Source organism: Mauremys reevesii, linkage group 19 (assembly GCF_016161935.1).
Source record: "Mauremys reevesii isolate NIE-2019 linkage group 19, ASM1616193v1, whole genome shotgun sequence".
NCBI classification, from domain to species: Eukaryota; Metazoa; Chordata; order Testudines; family Geoemydidae; genus Mauremys; species Mauremys reevesii.
Genome location: NC_052641.1, coordinates 5367463 through 5382536, shown reverse-complemented (window position 1 = coordinate 5382536; position 15074 = coordinate 5367463). Strand labels below are relative to the sequence as shown.

General features: G+C 50.5%; 1 protein-coding gene across 15 annotated transcripts in view; it reads right to left on the bottom strand.

Annotated features, from left to right (window-relative positions):
* GRIN1 (glutamate ionotropic receptor NMDA type subunit 1) overlaps positions 1 to 881 on the bottom strand; it is a 75191-nt gene extending 74310 nt beyond the window's left edge. For 14 of the 15 annotated variants that reach the window (XR_005589912.1, XR_005589914.1, XR_005589913.1 and 11 more), the window contains exon 1: positions 606 to 873. Coding sequence is in view for 9 of the 15 variants with exons in the window: in XM_039506554.1 (XP_039362488.1) it covers positions 606 to 863 (258 nt within the window). In the remaining 6 variants the exon portion in view is untranslated. Of the gene's footprint in view, positions 1 to 605 lie in introns of all 15 variants that reach the window. The other variant, XR_005589917.1, reaches the window with a different exon arrangement.
* Positions 882 to 15074: the final 14193 nt, after the last annotated feature.

Sequence of the window (15074 nt, the reverse complement as noted above, 5' to 3'; positions counted from 1 at the left end):
GGCTCCGGGGGCGATGGCTGCAGGGGAGCGGACGGGGGCTGCAGGGGCGATGGCTGCAGGGGAGCGGATGGGGAGCTGCGGGAGAGATGGCTGGAGGGGAGATGGCTGAAGGGGCTGCAGGGGTGATGGCTGGAGGGGGGAGCAGACGGGGCTGCAGGGGGCGATGGCTGGAGGGGGGAGCAGATGGGGCTGCAGGGGCGATGGCTGCAGGGGAGCGGAGGGGCTGTGGGGAGCGGACGGGGCTGCAGGGAGCGATGGCTGGAGGGGGAGCGGAGGGGCTGCAGGGGCGATGGCTGGAGGGGGGAGCGGAGGGGGTGTGGGGGGAGCGGACGGGGCTGCAGGGGCGATGGCTGGAGGGGGAGCGGAGGGGCTGGAGGGGCTGCAGGGAGCGATGGCTGGAGGGGGGAGCGGACGGGGCTCCGGGGGGCGATGGCTGCAGGGGGAGCGGACGGGGGGCTCCAGGGAGAGATGGCTGGAGGGGGGAGCGGAGGGGCTGTGGGGGGAGCGGACTGGGCTCCGGGGGGCGATGGCTGCAGCGGCGGCTGGCGCCGGCCGGGGAGCGCCCAGGGGGGCCCGAGGCGGGGCTCCTGCGGCCGGCCCGGTACCTGGCTGGAGATGAGGTCCTCGCAGACGGACAGGGCCATCTGGATGGCGTTGGGCTTGTGGGTGACGGAGGTGGCGTTCAGCTGGATCTTCCACGTGCCGTGGCGCTTGTTGGCCTGGCTCACCGCCTCGCGGAAGAGCTGCTCGTGCTTCCTGGTGCTCAGCACCGCGCCGATGTTGACGATCTTGGGCTCGCAGCCGGCGCGGGCGAAGGAGAAGGAGACGAGCACGGCGAGCAGCAGCAGGCGCATGGTGCTCATGGGCCGGGGGCTCGGCTCGGCGCGGCTCAGCGCGGGACCAGGGCGCCCCTGCCCGGCCCGCTCAGGCGCCCCGGGCGCCGCCCCAGGGGCAGGAGGCTTCGCCGCTCTCCCCCGCGCCCAGCCGCGGGGCTCGCCCCATCCGGCCCCGCGGGCAGCGCCGCGCCAGCCCCGCCGCAGCCGGCCCGGGCGCACGGCGCTCTCCGAGGTGCTGAAGTGCCGGCGCGCCCGGCTCCCGCTCCGGCTCCGGCTCTGCCCCGCGGCCCGACCCCGGGCGCCCGCGGCAGGTGCCGGCGCGCTCTGGGGCAGGACGGCGGGCGCGGACCCTCCTGCGCCGCCCGCCCCGGGCAGGGGTCTGCGCTGCGCTGCGCTGCGCCCGCGCGCCACCAGCCTCCCGCCGCAGAGCGCTGCGCTGCGCTGCCCACGGAGCCGAGCGGGTCCCGCCGCTGACGCGTCACAGCGCAGCGCGCTGCGGAGCCTCCGCTGCTGCCCGCCCCTCGCCGGCCCCGGGATTGGGGAAGGGCGGCTGCGCCCGGCCCCCCTGCCCAGCCCGCCGGTCGCTGCCTGCCAGCTGCTGTGCAGGGCACGGCCCCGGCCTCGGCCCCCGCGGCGGGACACTCTGCCCTGTGCCGGGGAGCTGGCTGCCCCTGTCCCGGGCTCCTGTCCCGGGCTCCTGCTGTGCTCCGACACCCCCCGACTCGCCCCAGCCACAGAACCGCTCCCCCGGCTCAGCTCCTCGGGCCGCCTGCAGAGTCCGCTGCCAGCCCCAGCACTTCAGGAGGGGAGTCCTCATGATGAGGTCACTAGGCTAGAGAGAGAGCTGGGGTGTAGATAGATAGATAACTAGTGGGTATGTAAAAGCAACAAAGAATCCTGTGGCACCTTATAGACTAACAGACGTTTTGCAGCATGAGCTTTCGTGGGTGAATACCCACTTCTTCGGATGCAAGTGGGTATGGGGATAGATGATCAATCAATAAATAGCAGATGTGTATGGAGATAGATTGATCGACAGCTGGTGTGTATAGGGAAAGAAAGAAAGAAAGAAAGAAAGAAAGAACAAGAATAGTTAGCTGGTCTGTACAGGGATAGATGGATTGATATATAGCTGGTGTGTATGGGATATAATGGATAGATAGCTCATGTATATTGGGATAGACAGCACAATCAATAGATAGCTGGTGTGTATGGGGACAGATACACTGATCGATAAATAGATCCTTGCGACTCTTTCTGTCCTACAAGTGTTTGTTTTGGGAATTAAAGTGGGCCTTGGTGTGTATGGGAAATCTTTGAAAGCCCTGTTTCTGGGGATTGGGATCTCCCTGGTACTTGTGTCTATTAGTGGGTTGGTCACCTAAGTTTTCTGGCTCTCAGTGAGTCTGGCAGAAGAGCTAAAGGAATACGAAAATCACAGTGGATTAGCAATGGATGTGCTATGGCTTCCCCACACTATGCACTGTTGCAGAGAACACAGGGCAGCAAGTAGACTTAGGAGACCAAGCTAAGAAAGTGCCTATCCAGGTAATAATTGGAGATATACCAATCTTCTAGAACTGGAAGGGACCTTGAAAGGTCATTGAGTCCAGCCCCCTGCCTTCACTAGCAGGACCATTTTTTGCCCCAGATCCCTAAGTGGCCCCCTCAAGGATTGAACTCACAACCCTGGGTTTAACAGGCCAATGCTCAAATCACTGAGTTATCCCTCCCCCCAATGCTATCTAGAGCATAGCATGGGGCTTTGCAAATAAACAGGCCGTCTCCATGGTGAGACTCACAGAAACACAGCCAGGGGCCAGGTACTGGGAGGTGGCACCTGGAAATTGGTTGGGTTGTTTTTAGGATTTTTCAGGCACAAAGTAGCAGCTTGAGGATTGGGGAGAGTTTCTGGAGGTGGAGTGAACTGAGGCTCATGTCTGGAGGTTATTCTGCCCTGACCCAGCTTTGGAAACCCTCCCTGATCCCTAGCATGTCCTTCCTATGCCACCTGTATCCTCCCTGCTGACTCCCAATGTGACTACTAGGTCAGGAACCAACATGTGGGAGCTGTGTTGCCCATGAGTACATGTGCATGGGGTGAGGGAGGGTGGGAACCAGCAGTGGTGTGCTGGAGGGTTGCAGGAGCATAAGGGATTAGGAAAGGGGTCAGATCTTTTATGGTGAGGAGGGAGCACTGGTGCACTTGCTAAGAGCAGAGAGGAATGGGGAGATAAGGGCATGTGAAATCAAGACTCCTAGGCAAGTTAAGGGTTAAACCCTCATACAGCCACAGTAGAAAGCAGAGCGATGTTGTCTTGTGGAAACTCATTTAATTCTGTATTCATCTGGGAGTCCTTGGCTGCTTTTTTATGGCACATTTTGTGCTCTGAGTATTCCTATCCCCTTGGCAGGACACAGCCGCGCTAGGCGTCCTGTGGGTACAGGGCTCTGGATTCTCCAAGCAGCTGAAGGGTTCTTAGGTCTGCAATGCCTTTGGACAACCCATATGTTGGGCTCCCTTTAAAGAAGTGGGTGAATGGAGCCCAGAGAGAATGATTTGTGAGTGCGTGTGGTGAGTAGGCTCAGGGTCTAGGGCTGAAATTCACCCCAGTGCAGAGGCCAACCCCAGGCCTACACCTCTTGGCCGGAGAGGCTTAAGAGAGGCTAACCTGGTGCCTAGGCTTTGCATTGGCCCTCTGCATGGGGGAATGTTGCCCTCTGTGTATCAGTGAACTGCTGGGGTCTGGCTGGAAAGCCTGCTGGAGAACGGGGTCATTGGCCATGGAGGCAGGGCTCCCCAGGTGCCATAGCATTTTGGGGTGAGCCTGTGAAACAATTCCCTTCCCCTAATGTTTGCCCAGGACCACTCTTAGGATTCCAGGGTTGGCCAGTTAGAGGATCTTTTGGAGTGCCCTTAAACTCAGCTGGCTTGTTTGGGTGGGGGAGGTTCTCTGGGCCACCACGAGCCTCCTGCCACAGGGGAAGTGGAGCTCCAGTAGTTTGTGCTGGGTTCATACTTCACCTGACAATGCTTCGGTGGCAACAGTCTCAGCTTAGAGACCAGGGACTGAACGGGAATGGACCCAGACTATCCTTTCACCCAAGAGCAGTCTCTCCCGGCAGGGGCGAGGCAGATGGATGGGACGGTTAGTCACAGCTTGTTCCATGGATACCCAGACTTTGCTTTCCAGAGCTGTCCAGTTGGCACCTTTCAGCACCAATAAATTAAAAGAAAAATGTGAATGCAGGAGCGTTCAGAGCCCTGCTCTTCTAAACGCATGGGACAGATGCCATCAGCATCCCCCCTATATACAAGCCAAAGGAGAGGAAGCAGTGTGAGCACTGCAGAGGAAAAACACAAATAGGTATTTTTACATCGGTCACTTCCAGAATATTGCCCCAGCCCACCACTGTGCTCATTCAGAACAAATGAGTAGGAGATTTTTTTCTCCAATGCAAATTTTCCTGCTGACGTCTTAAAAGTGCAGGTTGCTATGGAAACAGTTTTGTCAGCGTCCCATGTTCTCAAAATGTATGCGGTAGAAAACGCTGAAGCAAAATGGCCTTTGTGTAAAGACGCAGGATCTGGAAGGTGGAGGAGAGCGCTGCTGCAAGGAGCCTTTCCAGGTGACGGCCCACGCAGCGGAGGCTTTGGGGTGCATTCAGCCACCAAAGGGTGCAAACGAAGCTGATTTCAGCTATGGTGCTCCCAGTAAGAAAACAAAAATGGCCCCTGCCCAGTTTAACCCCTGCCCAGCTTTGTGTGGAAATGCATAGAAATCCCAGTTGCACTCTCAGCACCTCACTAAAGGCAAACCATGCACCAGAGACACCAAGAGTCATATGTTACCCTTTTCAGCACCATTGTGCGGGGTCCGCTCTTCAAAGCCTGGAAATGAGGCACTTGTGACATCCTGAACACCTCTTCCCACGCTGCTAGACTCAGTTCAGATCAATTCTGCTGTTCTGAAGTCCGGGGGAGGCAACGCCTGCAGTTAGGCAGCCGGAATTACATTTCTTTGGGAAGAAAGACAAAGGCCCTGGTATCGCTGTATAGCCAGATTGCAGGCAGCTGATAGTATCCCTCTTTTCTACCTATGAGGGGCACTTGTTCTTCAGGACAAAGACCACATGTTGGTAGGGGTGAATATCAGTCTTCCTCCTGATCGGAGTCCCAGAGCACCACAGCAACACAGCTCCCCCCTCTGCCAGTTCTACATTAAAACATTATTTGGAATGAGCAGAACGTGCATATTTTAACAAAGGGCGTGAAATGAAGGTCCTCTAAAGAGCCAAGCGGTGACACACTCATCCAACACAGGACAGCTAAGACGCAATGATTCCTCTCAGCAGCATTGTCCTGGGCTGTGTCAGCCCCGAGAGCAGGGTAGAGCAACGAAAGTAAGAGCTGGCCAAGGCTGGGGGTATGTCAGGACAGTGAGGACAAGGCAGATCTGGGAAACTTTAGCCAGCTTGCCTGTACGCTCCATGGAAAGCCTGTAGCCTCAGTAACTTATGGAGTCACCTGCAATAAGAGGGGAGGGGGAGGAGTCTCCAAGGCCCCTTTCATGCTGCCCATGAATCCGTGATGGACATGCCCAGAGAATGGGGCTTGCCTTTTGTTTCTCCCCTCTGGTCAGTTCTCTTTTGCATTCCTGCAGCCCAATGTCCCTGGCAGGCAGCATTCCAGAGATCGGAGCAATGCCAGGCCCCGTCTCCAGCTGGGCTGCACTCCCTGCATCAGAGAGAGGTGAGATCACAAAGTGCAGAAGCCAGGCTCAGCCAGAGCAGAAGGCGTCACCACATGACACCCTGACCTGCTGTGTCCTCCAGCTCTTTGATCATGTGAGACACCTAGGTGCACAAGGGGACATTTCCCAGCATGGGACTTGTGTAAACAGCAGTCACAACCGCAGCCAGGAGCTGGTTATGCTAGTGGGAGCAGTGTAGTGAGTGCGAAATCTTTCTTCCTGCCCCCACAACCACATTAGCCTCTCACGGTGGATGTGTTTGCTGCCAGTGTGCCTGCTGTACTGACTTTCATTAAAACCTTCTCAGCACTGATTTTCAGCCGAGTGACAAACCCTTACACACTGACTCATAAGGGAAGGCACAAGAAGATGCATGTCACAGTCTCACTCTTCAAGTCCAGCAATTGTCAAACATCCTGGGGACAATCGTATGGAAATACCATTGGTGCAAAGTGCCCCATTCCCTCTACAAAGTGTAACCCCTGTTTGCAGGCTGGCTGTGTGGGAACAGATCCTCAGCTAGGTCAATTAACACACACAGATTCATAGATTCCCAGGCCAGCAGGGACCATTGTGATCATCGAGTGTGACCTTCTGTATAACACAGGTCAGAGCCCTGCCCCCCATTAATTCCTACATCAGATCTTTTAGAAAAACATCTAATCTTGATTTTAAAATTGCGAATGATGAAGAATCCATGATGACCCTTGTTGAATTGTTCCAGCGGTTAATTCCTCTCGCCGTTAAAAATTTACACTCTGTTTCCATTGACTTATCAGTCCATTGACTGCAGAGGAGCACCACTAATTTCCCCCAGCTGAGAACTGGGTTTGCTCCACTGCAGCTCCAGAGAGAGAAGGGGAGGGGAAGGAGTTGCTCTCAGAGCTTTAGCTAATTTTCATGAGAAGTGCAGTTGCACAGAACAATCTCCCCTGTGCCTGAATCTTCCAGCCCAGTTCACAGTGCTCTGGCTAAACCAATCCTAGAATTAGGCTAGAAGCATGCAGTGGGAGAAGACACCTGCTCTCTCCTCCCCAACAACTCCTCCCACATGGTGCCGATCTGTCTAGAGACCTGAGTTTAGACTGGAGACCTTGAAATACAGTGTAGCACACCTCCGTCTGAAGGGACGTGCAGGGATAAGACTCAGTGTTTGAAATCTGGGAAAGCATGAATATGGAAGGACAGATGAGGGGGAAACATCACAATAAAGTGGGTCGGGGGAACTCACCCCACCACCAAGCACATGGGATAAGATGCACAGTGGTCCCCATGAAAGAATCTATATCAGGTCCCAATCAGACTCCCCAAGGGCTTGCGGAGTCTCACGCCTGGTGGTAAATGATCCCGTTAGCAGTGCCCATGAAACAACTCTCTGTATTAAATGACAGAGCACCATGTTTTGGTCTTTGTTAGAGCTGTCCTTGCCCTGCCTTCTGAATGTTCTTCTGATCCCAAAGGACCAGCCACACACCCAGGTTAATATATAATTTAGATCTTACCCAAAAATCACGCTGATGCCAATCCTTCAGTAATTAAAATGTAAAGGTTTATTTGTAAAAAGAAAGAAAGAAAGAAAGAAAGGTGAGAGTTAAAATTGGTTAAAGGAATTAATTACACACAGTAATAGCAAAGATTTTGGTTCAGGCTTGTAGCAATGATGGAATAAACTGCTGGCTTAAGTTAAGTTTCTGGAATACATCCACAGCTTGGATGGGTCATTCAATCCTTTGTTCAGAGCTTTAGTTTGTAGCAAAGTTCCTCCAGAGATAAGAAGCAGGATTGAAGACCAAATGGAGGTGTGTCCAGGGCCTTTTACAGCTTTTGCCATGTGGAGGGCATCCCATTGTTCTTACTGTGGAAAATTACAGCAACAAGATGGAGTTTGGAGTCACATGGGCAAGTCACATGTGGTTCATGCCCAATTTCGCTCAGTCATTGCAGGAAGCCATTACCCACACTCCAGACAGCATATTTACATGACAGTCCACTCGGTATAGATGGGTGTCTCCCATGGTTCATTGTCAACCAAGTGTTTCTTGATGAGCCACTTAATTTGAAGAGTCCCTCCAAGATGTGCTGGGCATTACCTTGTGGGCATTACCCCAGGAGCAAACATTTTGAAATCCAAGTATAGAGCCAATACTTATAACCTGACATAAAGAAATGATACATGCATACAGACAGCATAATCATAAGCAGCAAATCATAACCTTTTCACAGACACCTCACTCGACAACCTTTGTACAAGATTTGCTGCAAATACATAACAGTGGTTGCAACAATGATCTATATGGTCATATTTTAATTAGATAACGTCACAAGGGATCATAGTGAACAAGTAAACAGTGAGGTGGCAAAGTTTGCAGATGATACCTGAAGATGTCCACGCAGTGTGCAGAGGCGGTCAAAAAGCAAACAGGATGTTAGGAATCATTAAAAAGGGGATAGAGAATAAGACTGAGAATATATTATTGCCCTTATATAAATCCATGGTACGCCCACATCTTGAATACTGTGTACAGATGTGGTCTCCTCACCTCAAAAAAGATAGTCTAGCACTAGAAAAGGTTCAGAAACGAGCAACTAGAATGATTAGGGGTTTAGAGAGGGTCCCATATGAGGAAAGATTAAAGAGGCTAGGACTCTTCAGTTTGGAAAAGAGAAGACTAAGGGGACATGATAGAGGTATATAAAATCATGAGTGATGTTGAGAAAGTGGATAAGGAAAAGTTATTTACTTATTCCTATAATACAAGAACTAGGGGTCACCAAATGAAATTAATAGGCAGCAGGTTTAAAACAAATAAAAGGAAGTTCTTCTTCACAGTCAACTTGTGGAACTCCTTACCTGAGGAGGTTGTGAAGGCTAGGACTATAACAATGTTTAAAGGGGACTGGATAAATTCATGGTGGCTAAAGCATAAATGGCTATTAGCCAGGACCTTTCTTATGTTCTTATGTTCTAGTGAAGAAAGACAGAAATAGAGCCAAGGGCTGGTCATTAAAGCCAGACAAACATAAATTAGAAACAAGGCACAAATATTTACCAAAGAAGGTGATTAACCAATGGAACTGACTCCCAAGGGAAGTGGTGGATTCTCCATCTCTTGCTGTCTTCAAATAAAGACTGGATAGCTTTCTGGAAGGTGCTTTAAGAGTGGGTTCAATACTGGATTAATTGGATGAAATTCAGTATACTGTGATATAGGCAGGCAGGTAGCTGATCCAATAGTTTCTTCTGGCCTTAAAATCTATTAATCCTGGTGTGACTCTATTGACACCAGAATTTGGTCCATTACAGTATTTATTTTTCTCCTTTTTCTTGACCTTTATATTATGATACTCTCCAAGATCCCCCAGCCGCCTTCCCTGCACTCACTGCTAATATGGACACTAGTCAATCCATACATGAGCACCTACAGAATGGGCAGAATGGGCTGATTTTCACTGATGTGAAGTACCTGCCTCTGTTGGAGTTATGGGAGCTCCTCTGAAAATCATGATACCAAGCGTGAACATTTTGGCTATTTGTTTTAATCAAGGCAACTGGAATGTCTGAATAAATGTAGCTTGTAACATCAAACCGGCAGCCAGGACCAAGATTCTCCAATCACCAACATTTCCATACTTCAGCAATTTATTTTCTTCCTTTAACAAACCACTTTTGTCTACAAACCAGCCCTCAGAACACTGCCGGTTACAGGTTACTTACACAAAAACAATCACAGTCTGTTGTGCTTCAGCGTGCTCTGAAATCATTGGGGTGAAATCCACCCCTGCACAGAGGACCAGCTGAAGTCCAATGGGCTGGAGTGGCTCTTTACACAGGGGTGAATTTTGCCCACTAACAGCTTTTAACCACTGTTGAGGGGTTTTCACTGTCTACTCACACTACAGCTGTAAGGTTCATGAAGAATCTGGATTATCTCTAGCCAGTGGTGAAATTCCCCTCCCCAGTCAGGGACGTTAATTTGGTTCTTAAAAGTCTCATGAAATCTCCCTTTGAACTGACGGTGACCTGCTCCTTACTGAATTTGTCCATGAAAACTCCTTTCTTAGTGGCTATTACATCAGCCCATAGAGTCAGGGAAATTGGGGCCTTAATGGCAGACCCTCCTTTCCCGGTGTTCTGCAAGGACAAAGTTTCCTTACAACCACACCCAAGTTTCTTCTTAAGCATCTTCTGAGTTTCATCTGAATCACCGCTTTCATCTACCAGTTTTCTTTCCAAAACCACATAACTCTAACCTGGAGACTGTTCTCCATCCTCTAGATGTCAGGAGGACAGTAACCTTCTATCGAGATAGGACTGAATCATTTTGTAAATCTCCTAAATTGTTTGTTTCATTTGCACACAGATCTAGAGGTTCTGCTGTTTCTATCCAAAGACTATGAAAATGGATTTGGGGGTGTATTATAGCTTGTTACAGTGCTGCCAGCTTTCCACCCCCAGCTGATGTGTCAGCTCACTCAATGAGGTCACAATCTGCATTTACGGCTGTACTTAAAAATATCCTAGTATCTGAGATCTGCAGAGCTGCTACATGGTTCTTGTTATATACCATCTCCAGACCCTACGCCCTGCTCAATGCCTGAGGGGTCAGGTGGCAATGCAGTTCTTTCACCTGTGCTGGGCTCTATTCCAAAGCTCCCTGCTCCCTATGGGGATACTGCTTGGGTGACACCCAAAGTGGAGCACCCATAGGGACACTACTTGAAGAAGAAGAGGTTATTCACCTGTGCGGTAACTGTGGTTCTTCAAGACGTGTGTCCCTGCCGGTGCTTCACTACCTGCCCTCCTTCCCTTCTGCTTTGGAGTTTCCTTCTGAGATTCAGCAGTGGAGAAAGAACGAGAATGATTTGCCTGCACAGCCTGATATAGCCTTGGTGCAGGGCATGAGGATATTGGCAGCATCGGCGCTGACTCTGTAGGTGCTCCAGGGCTGGAGCACCCACGAAAAAAATATTAGTGGGTGCTTAGCACCCACTGGCAGCCAGCTTCTCCTCCTCCCCCCAGCACCTCCCGTCCGCTGGCGGCCCTACCAATCAACTCCTCCCCCTGGCTCCCAGCACCTCCCGCCCATCGCGATCAGCTGTTCCGAGGCGTACAGAAGGTGCTGGGACAGAGGGGGAGGAGTGCGGACAGGGCACGCTCAGGCGAAGGGGCGGAACTAGGTGGGAGGAGGCAGGGTGGGGTGGGGCCTTGGGGAAAGGGGTGGAGTAGGGGCAGGACCTAGGGTGAGTAGGGGTTGAGCACCCCCCGGAGAAGGAGAAAGCCGGTGCCTGGGACTGGCAATGCATGCGCAGGCTGGACTGACGCTGCTAATGAAAATCTCTGGTCGAAAGCGCATGGGGCGCACGTGCACCTGAAGTGGAGCACCCCGAGGGACACATCTCGAAGAACCACAGTTACTGCAAAGGGTGAGAAACCTCTTTTTTCTGTCTCCAGCGCTGACTCTTACTTGCAGCCTACGGCCAAAGAAACAAGCACAGCACATGGTCCGATCAGCCATCAGAGACCGGGCACACTTGGCCCAGCCTGGGGCTGCTCAGGGCATTGCTTTTTAGCTGCCTTTCTGGTCACAGGCTCAGAGCCAGACTATTATTAAACAGACGGCAAAAGGAGAAAGAGAAGAAATAAGGTGGGGAAGGAAAAGGAGTCACAAGGGAAGAGTGAGAGCAGGAACTCTAGGCTCACATTCCAGGTGCTGCTCAGGACTTAGCTGAAGCTGGTGGAGTCATCGGGGTCCCTCCCTCTGGCCTGGTCTGTTCAGGACATCTCTCAAGAGCAGGACGATGAAAGTCAATAGTGTCATGATGGATCCCGGGCTCCCAGAAGACACTGGGGGTGGGAGCCATGATGGCAAACCTCACTCCTTTCAATCCATCTGTCTGACCCTGGTTTCATAATTCCCCCAAAGTATCTTTTTGAAGACTCGAGAGGGGTGATGGGTGGAACAGCCCATCCCCTCATTATTGTGTTCACCAAATAGGCTTAATTTCCAGCACACCAATGTCAGTCCCTTAATTTCCAGTGCCATTCTCTGTTTGTTTACCATTGATGAGTTTCAGCACAGCCCAGGGAGGGTGGTGAGGGGAGATCTGGACACCTGTGTGTTTGGACTATTCCAATCACTTGGTCTTTAACTTTTGCTGATGTTTATGTAAGCAGTCTGGATGAGCTCTCCCCTGACATCTAGTGGTGAGCTGTGGAAAAAGACTTCAGAACATGATGTCATTTGCATGGACACGCCCACCCTGCCTAGGTGCTCAGCATGATGGGACTGCTTGCCCAAATGATCACTTGTGGCTGGTGTTGGATCCCCAGTCTCCTTATTATTGCGGCAGGAGTAATAAAGGATTGTTATCCTTGTTGTGTGAATGGAGGGCAGCAGAACTGTACCTGGCTTACCTGGATTGAGGGACTCACCCTCAACTTAATATCACTTGCTAGGCAGGGGACAGGGGTTCCAAAACACAGTGAGCTGAGATGGGTGGTGTGTTTATCTGATTTGTTCTAGGGTATAATAAAGGAACCACTTTAGACTTAATTGAGAGTGTTGTTACAGGCTGTACAATGGAAGTCACTGATATCTAGTTTTAAGTTTTAGATTTACTCTAGAGCAGTATTTTTATGGCAAGATATGCATCTGACAAAGTGGGTATTCACCCACGAAAGTTTATGTTAGTCTATAAGGTGCCCCAGGACTCTTTGTTGCTCTATTGTAAGAGACTGCTCAGTATGCACTAGCAGTAAGGTTCTTCCTACTAGCAACTGAAATCACGGAGAGCTGTGTTAAATGGGGGAGAGGCTGAAGATATCTTGGCAAGCAGGCAGCTGGTGGAGAGGGACAGAGCAGTGCAGTGTGTAAGGTGCCTCCTTATTCTCTCCTGCCTTCCACACAGTGGATGAACCGCTGGACTCTGGGGCTGCACTACACTGGCTAGGGCTGCACTGGCTAAGAACAGCAACTGTGAGTGGGGTACAGAGAAGGGACGGGGACATTAAAGGAACTTTTGGTTGCTGGACTTAAGACCCTGAGGGGAAAAGGAAACTGCCCAATTTACTTGGGGGTGGGTCCGTTTGCTCATGGTTTGTGTTTATGAACCCTAGTTGCCATGTTTTCCCAAATTAATGTTGAGTTAATTCCCTCCTTTTATTAAAAGTTTTTGCTACACTCAGACTGTGCTTGCAAGAGGGGAAGTATCACCTCTCAGAGGCACCCAAGGGATGGTGTGTAATTGTCCCAGGTCACTGGGTGGGGGCTCAAGCCAGTTTTGTGTTGTATTGTTGAAAAGGAGTCCCTAGATACTGAACCTGGCCCTTGTGGCTGCTGGCTCCACCTGGCAGAAGGGTTATATTTATAAATAGTTTTATGTAACAAGACGAGTTGGACTCTTGTTACCTTGGACAACAGGCATCTGTACAACAAACCTTAGCTGGAGGTGTCACTGCTAGCTATGCCCCAAATCCAAAACAAAACCCCAGTAAGTTACAGTTCAGGTTGCTAAGTGCCATTCCAGGGAAAAGTCTCAATAAACAGGTCCTTACAATGAATACAAAGATTAAGGCTAAGTTTATATAAACATTGTTATGCTACACTCCATTCACGTGTACACTGTCAAACAGAACTATCCTCTCTGCCCCATTGTCCAGATAGGATCAGCCTGGCTATCACCATTAATACTATGGTGAAATCATTATGAATGATAAGACAAATGGTAACTTCTTGTTTGCAGGTCACTCACTCTCTGTACTGTGTGGTGCTTCTCAGCCAACAATTATTGCTTGTCACTGCTTTATATTGTGGTATCCTGCTCATCTCATGCTTCGTTGCTTCTGTAGATAAACCCCTTGCTCATCCCATGGGCTCCTTGCACCCCCTCTCTCCATAAGCTCCCTGAATGCCACCCTCCCTTTCCCTGCTCTTTCTGGGACCATCTGCAACTTTGCTCCTGCCATTGGCTCTGTAACCCATGGTCCCCCATTCTCTCCTTAATGCCAGGGACTCTGTGTGCCCCTCATTGTATTCTCCACAAATACCAAGGTTTCCCCTTCTTCCCTGAATGTTAGGTGCTCTCCATGTCCTCCCATTTTTTCCTCTGCAACCTGTTGGGGGCTGTGTGTCACCCCATAGAATACCAGGGTTGGAAGGGACCTCAGAAATCATCTAGTCCAACCCCCTGCTCAAAGCAGGACTAATCCCCAGACAGATTTTTGCCCCAGATCTCTAAATGGCCCCCTCAAGGATTGAACTCACAACTCTGGGTTTAGCATGCCAAGGCTCAAACCCCTGAGCTATTCCTCCCCCTCCAGACCATTGAGCCTCATTCTTCCCTCATGCCAGAGACTCAGTGTGCCCCCTCATAGGCTTCTTCCACCCATTCCCCAATATACCAGGGTCTTCCATCCCCCCCATGTGACACTAAACACCCCCATATTCACACCCTGCACACTATCATCGTAATCTTTGTATGAAAATAGGCCTTGTGAGGTATACTTGAAAACTCATAACTCTGATCAGTAAGATTCTTGTGTGATGTCTGTATGTGGTGAGTATTAAGAGTTATGAATATATGCTGGAATTATGACTGTGGAAAAGGTACGTCAGGAGGAGTTGGTGAGCAGGCCTGTCCTAAACAAGCGAATGTGGGTGCCTCAATTTATATATAAGCAGTAATCAGGGCCATCAAGCCAGCGGGGAGGAGATGGCAGGAAACTGAACAATTGTCATTTCAGCAAGCATGAGTGGGGGAAGAAAAATCATGGAGCTTTCTTCACTCCTGACTCCACGTCGCCTTCCTCACAGCTTGAACAAACTTTTCTTTCAGGCTTAACCTTCAGAAGAATCCATTTCAAAAGTTACTGATCTATAAAGCCAGGGGGATGAACCTCAAGTGACAAGCAATTGCATCAATGCAATACAATATTACTGAATTATAAAAGTGTATCAAGTGAGTTTTTTTCTGAAAGCTAATGACACACTGGTGATGAATACCATTGTGAAATGTCTGCATTTATACTAGAGGAGGAAATATGGATACTTAGTGATTTTATGGACATTTCCTCAAATTTGTCACATAAAAATAATGGCTCAGGTGTGGGAATCTCCCTCACATCCTCTGCAGTGAAGACCAATGTAAATAATTCATTTAACTTCTCCTCAATGACCTTGTAGTCCTTGAGTGCTCCTCTAGCACCTCAATAGTCCAGTGGCTCCACTGACTGTGTGGCAGGCTTCTCGCACCACCCACTCTGACATTCCTATATATTTTGAACCCTGGTATGACTGTGTCCTATCACTTATCATCATTCCACCAAGTTTCTGTGATGGGCTATACAAACCCTGCACTGGGCAACAAGGGGTTAAGGAGCTTCTCTGGGTTCAGACAGCCCCATCCCACCACACCTGCAAGCGATGCTTAGACTGGAGGAGTTAAAAGGGAACAGAACAGGGGCTGACCAGGGAAGAGAATGGAC